The 14,750-nt window shown below is 32.2% G+C and overlaps 2 protein-coding genes across 3 annotated transcripts; one reads left to right on the top strand and one right to left on the bottom strand.

The window, feature by feature from the left end:
* The first annotated feature begins 3,558 nt into the window (after window positions 1–3,558).
* On the top strand, window positions 3,559–6,590 carry LOC122592357 (transcription factor bHLH112-like). 2 transcript variants are annotated; one of them, XM_043764565.1, is made up of 7 exons: window positions 3,559–4,048; window positions 4,321–4,825; window positions 4,972–5,076; window positions 5,265–5,330; window positions 5,538–5,603; window positions 5,686–5,736; window positions 5,867–6,590. In XM_043764565.1, exons 1-7 carry the CDS (start codon window positions 3,759–3,761, stop codon window positions 6,032–6,034), a joined length of 1,251 nt encoding a protein of 416 aa, XP_043620500.1. In that variant the 5' UTR covers window positions 3,559–3,758; the 3' UTR covers window positions 6,035–6,590. The 2 variants fall into 2 exon arrangements, with proteins under 2 accessions (XP_043620500.1, XP_043620499.1); XM_043764564.1 differs by having other exon boundaries at window positions 4,318–4,825.
* A 4,558-nt stretch (window positions 6,591–11,148) lies between these two features.
* LOC122593894 (protein HOTHEAD-like) lies at window positions 11,149–13,912 on the bottom strand. Its single transcript, XM_043766345.1, has 5 exons — window positions 13,846–13,912; window positions 13,071–13,712; window positions 12,428–12,804; window positions 11,669–12,135; window positions 11,149–11,394 (listed from the first exon to the last, which is right to left on the bottom strand). Exons 2-5 carry the CDS (start codon window positions 13,693–13,695, stop codon window positions 11,346–11,348), a joined length of 1,518 nt encoding a protein of 505 aa, XP_043622280.1. The 5' UTR covers window positions 13,696–13,712; window positions 13,846–13,912; the 3' UTR covers window positions 11,149–11,345.
* Between the last annotated feature and the right edge of the window lie 838 nt (window positions 13,913–14,750).

Here is a 14,750-nt window from a genome sequence, read left to right as displayed (position 1 = left end):
AGTTTTAATTTTGACAGCAATACAATTTTATGGTGTAAATAGTTGACAATTTTATTACAAGTTGATAACTTACATGAGTAGAGAATTGAATTTATCTAGCTAGCTAATTTTAAGTCCAATCGTTGGCTACAAAAGACGAATACAAATATGTAACGAATTAATCAATAAAAAGTATCGAACATCATGCTAGGATCCAAAATGGTGTCTCGAACAGTTGTAGCATAAAATTTCATTTGTTCAACTACTTCTCTCGACCAGTAGCTAGTTCAAAAAGCTAATAGGTTTGACTTAAATCCTAGCTACTCATTTCCTAGCTTTATTCTGACTAAAAATAAAACCGAAAATGGTTGGTCGTTTGCAACACACATGATTTTCATTGTTGAAAACTAAAGGGGGTGATGTTAAACAAGAAAATATGGGCGGCCATATATTGGTGGAGGATTTGCCAATGAGTATTGTATTGACAACTAGAAAGAACGTGTAAAAATATATATGTCAGTACTACTACTTTGGACCCTCTCACTTATAAGTCTCCCACTCACCATTGTTTCCTCATATCTTTCCATTTTCAAACACTTGGATTCATTTTATGTTAAGTATATATCGACATGTATGTAGTGTATATATATATATATATAGGTGGCCTACAGATAAGAATATATATATGAACATGGTGGAGCATGGTGATGGCGGCAGATATATATGGCAGTGACGTCGAACACACCAAGCCGCGCGCGCGGTTAATAATTAGTACACATTAAATCGGAAGAGGTATATTAATTGGTACAACAGTTAATCTCGCTTTAGGCCCTAAAAAACTTGAGCCGACATTGTCGATCAGTCTTCTTTGGCATAAATTTTGACTACACCACTATGCACCACGTACATAGACCATATTTAATCATACATACACATTGATTATACGTACGTTTCTATCGTCAAAACTTATTAGAATACCAAATATTTGGTAAATGTATGGAGTATATGTATAGTAGGACAAAGTACTAGCTATTTGGTTATGACGTTTACATTGTCGAGGATAACTTGGTAATTTACAAAATCTTCGGTTACGACTTTTACATTGACAGGGCCCTGTTAGTAATTTCACACAATGAAAACCATGAACATTCTCCCATGCCATAAAAAGACAACCAGAAAGACCCAAGAGTGGACGCAAGGAGAAAGGAATACTTGTGTCTTTATTTACCAAGTTTATGGGTCAACTCTTTATCAACCATTTCCATATATATTTACTTCTTTAACTCTATATATGAACTTTTCACCACATACCGTCCGCCATCTAAAGTGAAATTAAATTTGTTAATATAAGTAGCTAGCATTACAACAAATTATTAATTAATACGTTTTTATACATATATTTTTAGGCACTCTTATAAAATGTTTTCTATGTACTCACACAGTCATACCATAAAGTGTGCATAATTGTCATATTTGAAATTGTGAAGTAACTAAGTTTTTCACTTGTACCTATATATTTAATTATTAATTTACTTACTCTATTTATTTTAATAACAATTTTAGACTCAACGATATTCTTTCTTTTTCAAATGCAATAAACTCTAATCCCGAGCAAAAATTGGTTAAGTAATTAAAGAAAAGTATTTGTTCGCGGTCCGGAAAACATTTTGCTCGATAAAGTTTTATAAATCATCTTTAAAAAACATACGTACAAATGAAATGTTATTAGGAGGCATGGTTCTAGAGTAATCATTAAGTTATTTCCTGTACTACTGTTAAATCTATATATAACTGTAATTACAAGAAAAATGATCATTAAGTGACATTTATTTTAAACACATATTACAAGTAACAAACGGAACTACTAATTGAATCGATAAAAAAAAAGTGATTTTTTTTATAGTAAAAAAATAACAAGATATATGTGCACTCAATTGGAAATCATAAAATATTGGTTTTTATATGGTTCAAGCAGTCTTTAGAAAAAAAATATATAGCTATAGAAAGATTAAAACGTATTGTATATGTAGTTTCACAGTAACCTAAGTTATATTTAGTAGTACTCGTATATATTTACAACTACTTTATCGATTTTTATTTTTAAAAGTGTAGATCATTTGTTTTCAATAGGGGATCTAGCTTACGTTGTCTTAAACGGGTCCGCATTAGAGAACACTCTCACCCTCAATACCTAATAGGAGGAGAAACCTTCAACTAAACCGCCTGAAAGCACGACATCTAATTGGGGTAAACTTGCCCTCTCTGGAGGACTCAAACTTGCTTCACTAGATGACTTTATTTGTGAAAATCCTTTAAATGTCTTTCTCATTTCTCGAATTCGAGACCTCCAGCATATAAAGTCGGTGCTCAACCAATGGCCTATAATGGGAAGTACACAACTACTTTATTGATCATATACGAACTTTCTGATCAACATTAATATTACTATGTTTTTTAGAATAGTTTTATTAAACACCATTTTTATGTATGACTATCGTATGTCTCACTTTCAGGTTAAAGTTTTAAACCAATCCTCCTCTATATTTGTATGTGATACAATTTTAACTTTTTGGTTCTTTTTCTTGAAGCATCCAATTAAATCCTAAAATAAAACTAACTTTAATAAAGAAAACAGATTGACCCTAAAATTTTATAATATGATGATTTAATTAGAATAACACTAAATTATAAAGGAACTGCTTTTATATCTACCAGAGGATTTAATAAGAAAAAAAGACACATTTATTCGACTAAAAATATATGATGTGGCACCCATATCGTACCGATCCCTTTGTTTATAAGCAACCAGAATAAAAAGAAATATAAAGGTGGACTATATAACAATTATTTTTATCCTCACCTGTTAAAGTAGGTCTTTGATATGCATAAACTAATCAAACCAAATTCTACTCAAAATTCGATCCCCTGCTTTTTTATTTTATCATACAAATTATACCCCGGACCTCTTTCTTTATTATCTGAAAAACATGTGTTAATCACGGTTTTGATCAACAAACAACTAAAATGATTACAATTCAAACATCATAATTATATTGAATTTGAAATGGTGATATCGTCTTATATATGGATTAATTTAAACATATGATGTACTTTTCATATAACATTAATTAAAAAGCCAGAATAAGCCTGTAACCTCACAGGACAAAAGGAGTACTCACAGATCAAAGCTATTATTATTATTATATAAATATAAACGTTGTAATTAATTATGAAATAATATTAGTAAATTAGATGACAACTAAAAACAAAGGATATCAATAAGTATATATATATAGATAGTACGTCATTTTAACATATTAAATATAAAATTCACAACTGCTACTTATATTATACACGATTAAATAGTTTGGTTATGAAAAAGCTTATTCGTGGGACTGAAATAATTTTTTAACTAAACTCAGAATATAGAAAATCGTTGTTAATTAAGCAATTCATTTAAGGGCACAAATATTGAAAAAATAAAATAAAAGATCAATTTATTTTTGACTCAATGCCCTCGATCACTTTATAAATGTCAACCCGATTCCAGTATTTTACACACACTCCGTACATTCATTCCCAGATGTTTCACATACATATATACTATACATCTTAATTGTTAAATATATGTAAACTCAACTTATTTTCTTCAAATAAGTGTTAAGCTCATATAGTAGTTCAACTCATCAAGAGAAAGCCTTAGCTTCAATTCGAGCGAGTAAACGTAGTTGTAAATTAAGTAATCAATCAATCAATCATATATATATATATATATATATATGGCAGAAGAATTTCAAGGGGAGGTTTGTGGTGGTGGAAGCTGGTGGATTAATTCACCTAGAACCAACTTTATGATGAACAACTTCGTCTATGGTAGTGGCGGCTGTTGGCAAAATGATTTTATGATGAACAACATGAAGACAATAAGGTCATCTACAATCAATGAGTCGTCGTCTACTACAGCAAAATTATCGCCGGATTCAACCTTTCAAATGATGGTGGATTCATCACCACCTTCATCTACAACAACAACCAATTGGAACAACAACAACAACCAAGCTTTATTAGTGTAAGCATACAACGTCACAATATATATGTATATATCTAGCTAATAGCTTTTGTATGTATAGTGTGTTTCTTTTACTACTTTGTTTTTTTCTTGCAATTATTGATTCTAGCTAGCTACTTTAAGTTCCACTAACAAATGGTCCATACCGTCATATAGCTAGCTACATATCTTTTCTTTTGTAAATATAAGAAGCTAGCTAGTTAAATTTCTTTTTTTTTGAAACTAATTAATTGATGATTTGTTGTTTTTTTTTTCTTGGTATATATCAGTAGTAATGGAAGAAATGAAGAGAGCACTTACAATAATCAAACCCTACCTGAAATCCTGACAAGCTTATCGGCGGGCAACCAAAATTCATCAAATAATAATAATTTTGTTATGGATGATGAACAACAACAGACTTCAAATTTCACGACAAGCAACAACGATTGTACGAGTAATTTGGTTAGCGCTACTTCATACGGAGGTTACCCTCCAAGTTTGCTACAAACTTTATTCGACAATACCACACCACCACCAGAACAAGCAGAGCAACCGCCACTCTATGAGTTTCACGATCAGAATCTGAATGATTATAATCCGGTTTCAATCATGTCGGGATTTCCTTCAATATTAAAGCCAAAACAACAGCAAGGTTTACACTTGGCCAACAATAATAAGACACCTTTTTGGGATTCAAACAATAATATTAGTCAAGCAGCAGATTTTTACACCTCAGCGCAGTCTGCAGCTCGATATCTCTCTTTGACAAATGATGAGAAGCCAAATTGCCTTAGTGTACGTACCAAATTTAGAAAAGAACAACTTCTTAATTAATGTTTTGTTCAATATATATATATTAGCTAGCTAGGGTTTTAATTTATAAATTTATTACTAGTAGAAATTTAACTTTGTCTTAATTAATTAAACATATATATATATAGACACAAGTGAATGAGGAAGTTACGAACATGCTGAAGAAAAGCGTGGGTGAAGCGACATATAAGCGACCTCGTCTGGAGACACCATCACCATTGCCAACTTTTAAGGTATATGCATATATATATGGCTTGGTCTTAGTAATCAATTCAAATTCAATGTACGTTTTTATAATTTGCTACCTAGATTATTAATTAGTGTCAATTCGATCTTTGGATTGTTCTTTTAATCTTTTTCGTAAAAGTTGAGTGATTGTAAATCGCCTTAAAGAAATCTTGTTAATTAATTGGTTTGTCAGGTCCGAAAAGAGAAATTAGGGGATCGAGTCACTGCACTTCAGCAACTAGTATCGCCTTTCGGAAAGGTATTGTTAATTCGTTAATCTTCATTACTTATGATTCAATATTTTTTTTTTTGTTTCAAAAATGCCGCCTCATAATTGATAATTCTTAAACAATGGGATCGATTCGGTTTAATTAGCTGACAAGTATAAGTAAGCTAATTTCAAGAATAAGAAATATTATTAGTACACCATATATATAATTAATGGTAATTAAATTAAATTTTACAGACAGATACTGCATCAGTTTTACATGAAGCCATCGAGTACATTAAGCTCCTTCACGATCAAGTCAATGTACGTTCTGCTTATCCATACAATTTTTCACTTCATTTATATTTATAATTAATCCTTTGTACGTATGTATAATTCATCTCAGATTCTAAGTGCTCCCTACATGAAAAATGGAGCAACTACGCAACGACAACAAGTAAGCTAATTAATTCTTGTATATGCCGGCCGGTTAATTAAATCTCAATTACTCCAATAAATTCAAAAGAAGAATATATCTTGAGTTGTACTAATTCATTCAATAACAAATTAAATAAATCCGTTTTTAGATTCAAGACAAAATCAAGAATAATGTCAAAGAAGGAGCGAAACAGCAAGACTTAAGGAGTCGGGGACTTTGCCTTGTGCCGGTATCTAGCACGTTTCCAGTTGCTACCGGGACTGCACCCGAGTATTGGACATCATCAGGTTTTGGAAGCACTACTACATTCAAATAATAATATATAGACAGACACAAAAATAATGAAGTATCAAACTCATCATAAACGTACACTATATGTCATGCTTTCCGTTAGTGTTGTTTTAATTTTCTCAAGTTCGAGATCGAAGGGGGCCGGATTATTCTTATGCTTTTTTGTTATTTTGATTAAAATGGATTATTCAAAATAACTAAAAAGCTTATAGAATTGAATTTTAAACATATATACTCTAGAGAGGAATATGAGCCACATATTGGAGTAGTGAAGTAGAAGTACAATGAAAAAAAGTTGGCAAAAGTAACGGAAAAAAAGGAAGATATGAAAAAGAAAGCAAAAAAAAAAAGAAAAAAAGTGACCCTTGAAGGATGGACAACCAATGCCAGTTTGATGTAGGGTTAGCAAATGATTAGGTTTCTATTTACAGAAAGTACAATGTTTTTTTTTCTTTGTAATTAGTTGTATTACGAGTAATATTCACAATAAGTTGTTTTGTGTTGGTTGTAGTTGTGATGTCTTTTTTGTTTTGTGTTAATTTTGATTATTGAAACTTTTAGATACTTCATAATTGTGTGAACTTCAATTGGTCTTATGAAAGTTTTCTTCTTCTTGGATATATATTAAATTCCTGTAACTAATTGTGATAATATGATAAGATAGAAACCAATTGAAAAGCCATGTCTACATGAAAAGCCATGATAAGATAGAAACACAAAGCTTTGTTTCTTGACTTATCTATGTTTTTTTTTTTTGGAACACGACATAAAGTTTTATTACTAAAAGATCGACTAACAAGTTGCTACTGATCCAAGAAGTTTAAATACAAATACAAGAGAAAGAGGCAAAAGCCAAATAAAGTAAAAAAATAACGAAACAAAACTATCGAACGGAATCACCCATAGTACAACTTGAACCAATAAGAAACCAAGTCATACACGTTGAAGGAAGGGATTTGAAACCCAATCGGCCCAAGGAACTCTGTGTTTCTTCCCCCTGTTAGTTATCCATAAAAACGATACTCTATGTTAATTAGTAGGTCGTCATTATTATGTGATACTCCCTTCGATCGTTTCAAACTAAATATGTTAACTTTCCCATGACATGTGCAAGTCGTGGTGGCGGTGGTCGTTGTCGCTGCCTCGCCGGAGGATCATGGTGGTGGTCAGAGATGATCATGGTGGTGATCGGTAATGATGATAATGATGTGTAAGTTACAATTTACACATCGTTCTAATTTAAGAGTGGTCCTAAAATAACTCACCCCTAATATATATATATATATGTATATTGAATTTATTTTATAAATAGTTTTTTAAATATATTTTCGATATATAACAAAGACGTACGTACGCGCTTGTATTTTCATGTCAATATGATCACACATGTATATATACTAGTGTTTAGGCCCGTCCAATGGACCGGTAGTCTCAAAATATATTAATCAAAGCTAAAAAATTGGAATTCAAATATATTAAATAAATATACAAAAATCAACTTGGAAATTTGCTTGCTGAATAGCCACTCAATCGATCAAAAATACTCCCAAAATTTTTCGTCAATTCACCATTGACCGAGCCATGTATGATAGTGCCCTGCAAATAGCAAAAAAATTGGATAAAACTGGTAAGTTTTGTTAGTGTGTATCTATGTATTTAATCCAATTTTAAAAAGTAAACCCTAAACAAATTAACCATAAGAATCGAATAAACATCTTTGCATACAGATCCAGAAAAATTATTCAGGATAAAAAGGCACCCAACCAAGGACATTCTCGATCAAATGATTTTATCGGCTAATGCAAGAAAGACAGGGAAACAGATTGTTGATAAAAAAAAAAAGGAGTTGAGCCAAAAACCTTGCAAAGCTATCTCCTGTTCTGTTAAATCCTAAACATAACGTGGATCAAAGGGTTTTATCTAAAGGTATTATTTAAAATTGATATCATACTTTTTATAGGATGATCTGAAATATATCTGTCATATACACAAACTAAAATGATGAATTATTCCACCATGCTAAATAATCATACTAAAACATTCAACATTATCTCAATATGTAGCATTTTCCCTGATAGAATAACAGCGGCTAAAAAATTACACCATTAATAAGCTAGTTTCAAAACAGATTCAAAATAATCATAGTCGATATATTAAAATAATCACAATCTTACTCATAGCAAAATTTGACTTTTTATCTAAAAGTTTATAGAAAGATATAATCGTAAATCTTAAGTATACACCATTAATGAGCTGCTTTCAAAACGATGTCAAAATAATCAAAGTCAATATATTAAAGTAATCACAAACATACTCATAGAAAATTTAGACTTTATATCTAAAAGGTTATAGAAAAATATAATCGTAAATCCTAATAGTTAATATATGTTACAAATACAAAATTTAATATATAATATTCAGATTAGTTAAGTAATATATTACAACTTAATCAATACAAAAACTAAAGAAGAAACATACGAAAATTAACTTCATATAAATATTGATTCCATTTTACCCGTTTTTTTTAAACTTCGGTTAAATAAAAAATTTACGGTTTCTTATATTCTAAAAGTGTAAACTATATAATTTGAAAAATACATACCAATTTATCAACAAAGACCATCACAAACGTTTTGATTTTCTTCGGGTTGTTCCACTCCGAAACAGTCCATACATGCACAACACGGAGTCATAAATTATGGTTAACATGTGTTAGCTTAAGATATTCAAAATGAACTAATGTGGTCATATTTTTTGTTGTTGAAAAAAAAGTCATAACGAACCTCAAACTAAATTAAAAGAAATAATAATAACAATAACATAAAAATTCAATGTTAAAAAATAATAATAATGATTAATTATGTGCAAAGTATATAAAAAGAAAAACATTTTGTAGTTAATCGTTGCTTTTTTTTTTTTTTGTCGTACGTGAGTTATATTATAAATTACCAATAAAACCGAAAAGTGTAAATTAGTTATTTTTAAATTGGGTGAAATTGTAAATTGATGATAGAAACCAAAAAGTGTAAATTAATTATTTTTAAGCGTAAATTGGTGATGGAAACCAAAAAATATAATTAATTATTTTTAAATTGGGTTAGAGTGTAAATTAGTGATGGAAAATCAAAAAGTGTAAGTTAATTATTTTTAAATTGGGTTAAAGTGTAAATTGGTGATGAAAAACCAAAAAGTTTAAATTAATTGTTTTAGATTGGGGTTAAAGTGTAAATTGGTGATGAAAAATCAAAAAGTGTAAATTAATTTAGATTAATATTAAAAAAAATTAGAGGATTAATAAGGATGGAGGATTAGGCTAAAGAAAGGAGATTAGGGGTGCCAAGTGTACCCCAACTTCCTCTTTTAGTTATATTATTATTATAGATGAGGTACCTTTTATTATTCTAGCTAGTTAACATGATCGAAAGCAGAATCTCGGACCAGAGTTTGTTCGAAAGGGCTACATTTAGTTAAAATTTTGATCAATAAAGATTTCTATTTTCACACTTCTATTCGAGTAAGCACTTGGAGAGACTGAAGGTTCTTGAAATGAACAGATATTCTTTATGTTTAGTATTGTCATCTAGCATTTCAAGAACATATTCTTGTATAAATATATATGTAAAAATATAACTGAAAAGGCTGTATAAAGTCATAGAATCTGTAAACAAGACAAGTGACTAATCAATCACATAGGGAAAAAAAATAACTTGAAAACTGACGATTTTACTTGATTGGTACTTGCTGATCGAATCGAACATTATTATGTTTTGCAACATTTGACTTGATCGATTGGCTGTTGGTGTTGAACCTTTAAGCATCAGGATCAGTACCTCTTGTCCTTGATTGAAAACAATATGAAATTTCATTTATCATTTTTCAGGGTAACTCTAAGACAACAAGATTAAACACAAAGGAATTGAATACTCACTCTACCTTTTAAAAAAAGCATGCTAGCCTGCTAGGCATCATTTACAATCATGACTAGCGATATAAATATATATCATCGATCAGTCCACCAAAATTCAAATTGGTATGTTATTTGCTTAGTATTAGAAATTATATACGTTAGTAATTAAATTTTAGTGCATGGTAGAAAGTTTATAAGAATATACATATATAAATTCAGTAAGTGTATTGTAAGAGTTGTATGACACTAATATATAACGTTCTTTTATAAATGAATGCAAAGTTAATTTTAACGTTCTTTTATAAATGATTAATGTGCCTAAAATATGGGCCTAAAAGTATGCCTAACGAGGAGGAATTGACACATGGCAAATCCAATGGTAAAAATCATGAAAGATGATATGTGAAATCCATGTATCAAAATTTAAATGTATTAGGCATACTTTTAGGCACATTATTAGGCATATTTATTATTATCCTTAAATTAGAAAGAGATTAAGTATGTATTTGAATTAGGGATGAGCAAAAAGACTGTTGACCCGCGCCCGACCCGGAACCGACCGGCCCGAAGCCCTAACGGGCCGGGTCACGGGTCAAGCTATTGGTGTTTTCGCGGGTCACGGGTTGGTCGGGCCGGGCCGGGTCGGGTGAAGGCAAAAACCAAAAAAGTGTGAAGGAAAGCCGTGACCCGCCCGAACCTGACCCGAACCGAACCGACCCGTGTCTTCACGGGCCGGGTCACGGTTCACGTTTTCATGTTCTAGCGGGTCGGGCCGGGTTTTCGCGGGTCTGGTCATTTACACATCCCTAATTGTTAACTTTTCTTTCAACAAATTAATCTTCTTTTTTTGCTTTGCTTTTATGATGAGTATTTGTAGAGAGAGTTCCCCTTTTCGGCCCGTACAAGAATTATGTTCATTTTTCTTGCCGAATTAGAATAAATGACAACAATAATAGAAAGGTACGAAAACAAGGATCTTATTCAAATAAGGTCATTTGACTCAATGTTTTAAAAACCGTTTTTATAGTCTTACGGGTGTGAAATTTTTTTCCGTTATTACCGAAAATATATAGTTGCTGGCATGACTATTTTAATTTATTTTTATTTTTTTTTATAAATGACTACAAAACTTGTTACAATTTAACAAAAATAGTTAATATACAATTATAATCCACTCAAAAATAATATCAAATAGATATTTCATAATAACATATAAGTTTTAAATTCCACAAATAAAAAAAAAGTAACATTAAAGTATCATAAAAATAATTTTAACAAATCTTTAAAAAAAAATAAAAATACCGGAAAAATACACATGCTTAAAACAAACGATGTCCAATGGTAAAAAATTTTAATGACCTTTTTCTATGTACGTGTTGTAAAAACTAAAAAGTAGTTAGCAACGTGACAAAGACTTTGGGCATGCTTTTTATTTGTTGCATAATAGTCTCTCTTGTAGTATCTTCACTCCCATATACCTGCATATGATATAAAAAAAATGATCAATAATGTGTTTAATTTGATGGACTTAAATATATGCCTGATAATCTGGTGTTAGACACATGGTTAATCAAAGATTAAGATTAAAGAAGCAAATAAGTGGAATTCATATGTGAGCATCGTATTTTTAGGCATATGTTTAGACCTATGGAAATTTGATAAGTGTGGCTATCCTCTGCATTATTCTAGTATACTCTACTACAATGTAATTCACACCCTATGAAATATAAAATTGTTGCACTAACATTATACCTTCCGAGCATCATAACCGTAGCTTGAGGATTAGTCCCTGGGGACGTACGAAAAGTTGACCCGTCTACAACTCTAAGATGCTCAACACCAACAACTTTATAATCATGATCAACGACTTCATCAACACGACAACCCCCATGATAATGCCACATTGTACTGACCGTGTCCTTACAAAACTGTTCCAACGAAGAGGTGGTGTTGCTATTAACCGGCAAGTTCTGTGGTAAGCTAGCAGTAATGTTGAGAAGGTCTTTTGTGTTGAGAAACGGGTATCTGAATTTTGAAAATGCTTTTGTTTTGATTGTTTTTATGATGGTTGTTAGCCCATTGACACATCTTTGTAAATCAACGGGCCTTTTGAAGTAATTAAATGTAACTGATGGGTTATCATTTGGGTCAAGACTCTTCAGCTCTAAGTGGCCTGTTGATAGCGGCCCTAATATCTTCTCAAAGATGTATCCACCCATCTACAAAAAGCAAAGAGAACTTGTTATTGGATCATGCATACTACTAAATGCATTCAATTTAAAATATAGAAGTTTTTTGTAATGGAAAACTTGATTATACATCAAAATCAAGTATTGGCAGTTTTTACGGGTCAGCCCAAAGGATCTGTTTCAACCCACAGTAAAAAATACTTGTTTTAACCAGAACCACTTTTGACATCTTATTCAAATCTGGCCTGTTCGTTTTGCCACCCATATACCAAACCATAAAATCATCCTGAACAGAAATAACTTTGAAAAGAATGTGTAATACCTTTAATGAAACATTCTTGTATTGTCCGCTAACGAGGTTGGAGCCACTACGACCCTCAATATAGTTCCCTGAGTGAGTAATACCAACAACCTCAACGATACTAAATTCGACCGGAGTCGGTGACGGGACAAATATTGCAGCCTTTGGGTTATCTGCCATCCCATCACCAATACCGGGCTGGGCTAAAACAACATGGATCCCATGGGACTGAAGTTGGTCCTTCGGGCCAAGCCCACTTAGCATCAAAAGTTGTGGGCTCCCTAATGATCCAGCAGAAACTAGTATTTCATTCTTTGACCCGTGTTTCAAGTATGCTATGTGCTTCTTTCCTAAAGAGTCTCTAAAAACCACCCCATGAGCCATTGGTCTTGAATTTCCTAAATAAGTTATATGTTATAAGTAAAAAAATGCTACAATGCAACTAAACAATGGATATGTTATGGTCATTGAAACTTTGATCCCAAGATCACCGTTCCAGGATGCATGGCATATTTTCATGGCCAGTCTGGTCAGATCTTTAGGCGGTTTCTTTATTTTATCTCACTGGCTCGAAATAGATAAAATATTTAAATCAAAACTGCCCAAGCTATAAAACTGAGTTGCATTGCTAGCATTCAACGTGATAAACATTTTGGATTTGTACCTTTGATCATAAATAAAATTTTGTGAACCGTCGCATGAAGATACAACATGAGGCGGCTACTACTTGCATACCGAAGCAAATAAGCAGCAGAATGCCTATGCCCATTTTTGTCAAAAATTGTGCCACCAGTTTTTGTCCCATATAAATGATCATAAGTAAAGCCATTATACGGGGTAACCCCAGCTTCCAGCAACCCAGCCTTCATAGCAGATTGCCATTGTCGCACCACAGGCTTGAATACAATTGCCCTTTCAACCCACCTATATGACTCATTCACCAACTTTTCATCCCATCCTGCATCTTTTATAAACGCACTTGAGGCCCGTGAGTAAAAACCAGCATTAATGGAGCTCCCGCCACCTAGCACACGTCCACGAGCGTTTCTAACACCATCTTCAGAGAAAAATAGTTGGGAAGGTGAAGTAGATGAGGTGTCCATTAGGGCGGCTCCAAAGGCAGTGATGTTGGTGATATTGGGGTTGTTGAAAGGACTTCCTCCACGCTCAAGGAGGAGAACAGAGGAGTTCTGTGAGAGAGTGGCAGCTAGCGGGCAGCCAGCAGTACCACCACCGACAATAATATAGTCAAAATATGAAACTTGTGGTGCCTTGGTCGCTTCGTGCATGAAAGTGTACCTTGAAGCTGTTACAGAAAGTTCAATTTGATACACTGTTAGACTTAAGACATTACCTTAATCCTAAAGAATTCTAAAAGATACAGAAAGGAAGAAGGAAAAAAAAAAACGATCGTATAACAGAGAAAGAAAACTGTGAACCTTTCTCAGCAAAGCAAACTCCATGGAAAAAGAGAAAGCAGGCGACAAGGGCAGCAAGCAGCTTCCATGTCCCTGAAACCATTATCACACAGATGCGATGATCAATTTCGTGTATGTGTATAAGATAATGTAACTGTAGAATACAAAGGCAGTGTCAGTTTGAGTAGCTTAATATCTACTTTGCCATTTGTAACAACTTCTTGTTTTTTTCCTATTGAAAATATCTTCAGCCGTTTCTTTCTTTATTTTACAACTTGCTTTGTTTCTTTGGTTTATTTTTCACTGGTTTTGTTTTTTGCTAATGAGAAACACGAGATAAAACAGTAAACATATAACTTATCGATATCTACTAAAAAATAACAGCAACATTCGTCCAGAATCTTGCCAGTCCAACATCGGCATTTCAAAACCTGTACGGAAATTAAGAGTTCTTTATTTGTAGCAAAAAACCATTCATACATATTTAGGGCACAAAGATAGTCAACCCCAATCGACAAAAGTCAAGAAATAGCGTTTCTTTTTTACTTCAAAGAATCCAAAAGCAATACTCTCTTTTAAGCTGAGGGACAATGTAACAAAATCATAAAGAGGGCTATAAAAATTATGTCATAGATGCCATCAATCATGCTATTATAACATATAGTCAAAAGCACCACTTTCATAAGCCGGCGGTCCAAATTGGTTCACTCAACTAAATTATTAATCAAAGAATTGGTTTTAAAGTCAATTCTTAAATGTTAAAGATTTTCCCATATTTGTTAATTGCTCCATTTAATGCTACACATATACGAGTAATACTTAAAGAAGATATTGAGTTTAGCATTTTACAACCAGTTACGCATCAGTCATCATAAAGGCTCAAGATTACGAACACCAAAGTATAGGCTGGCTAGATATATTCATAT

Source organism: Erigeron canadensis, chromosome 3 (genome assembly GCF_010389155.1).
Source record: "Erigeron canadensis isolate Cc75 chromosome 3, C_canadensis_v1, whole genome shotgun sequence".
Classification (NCBI taxonomy): Eukaryota; Viridiplantae; Streptophyta; class Magnoliopsida; order Asterales; family Asteraceae; genus Erigeron; species Erigeron canadensis.
The sequence above is the reverse complement of the archived record's forward strand: the minus strand, read 5'-3'. Positions and strand labels throughout refer to the sequence as shown.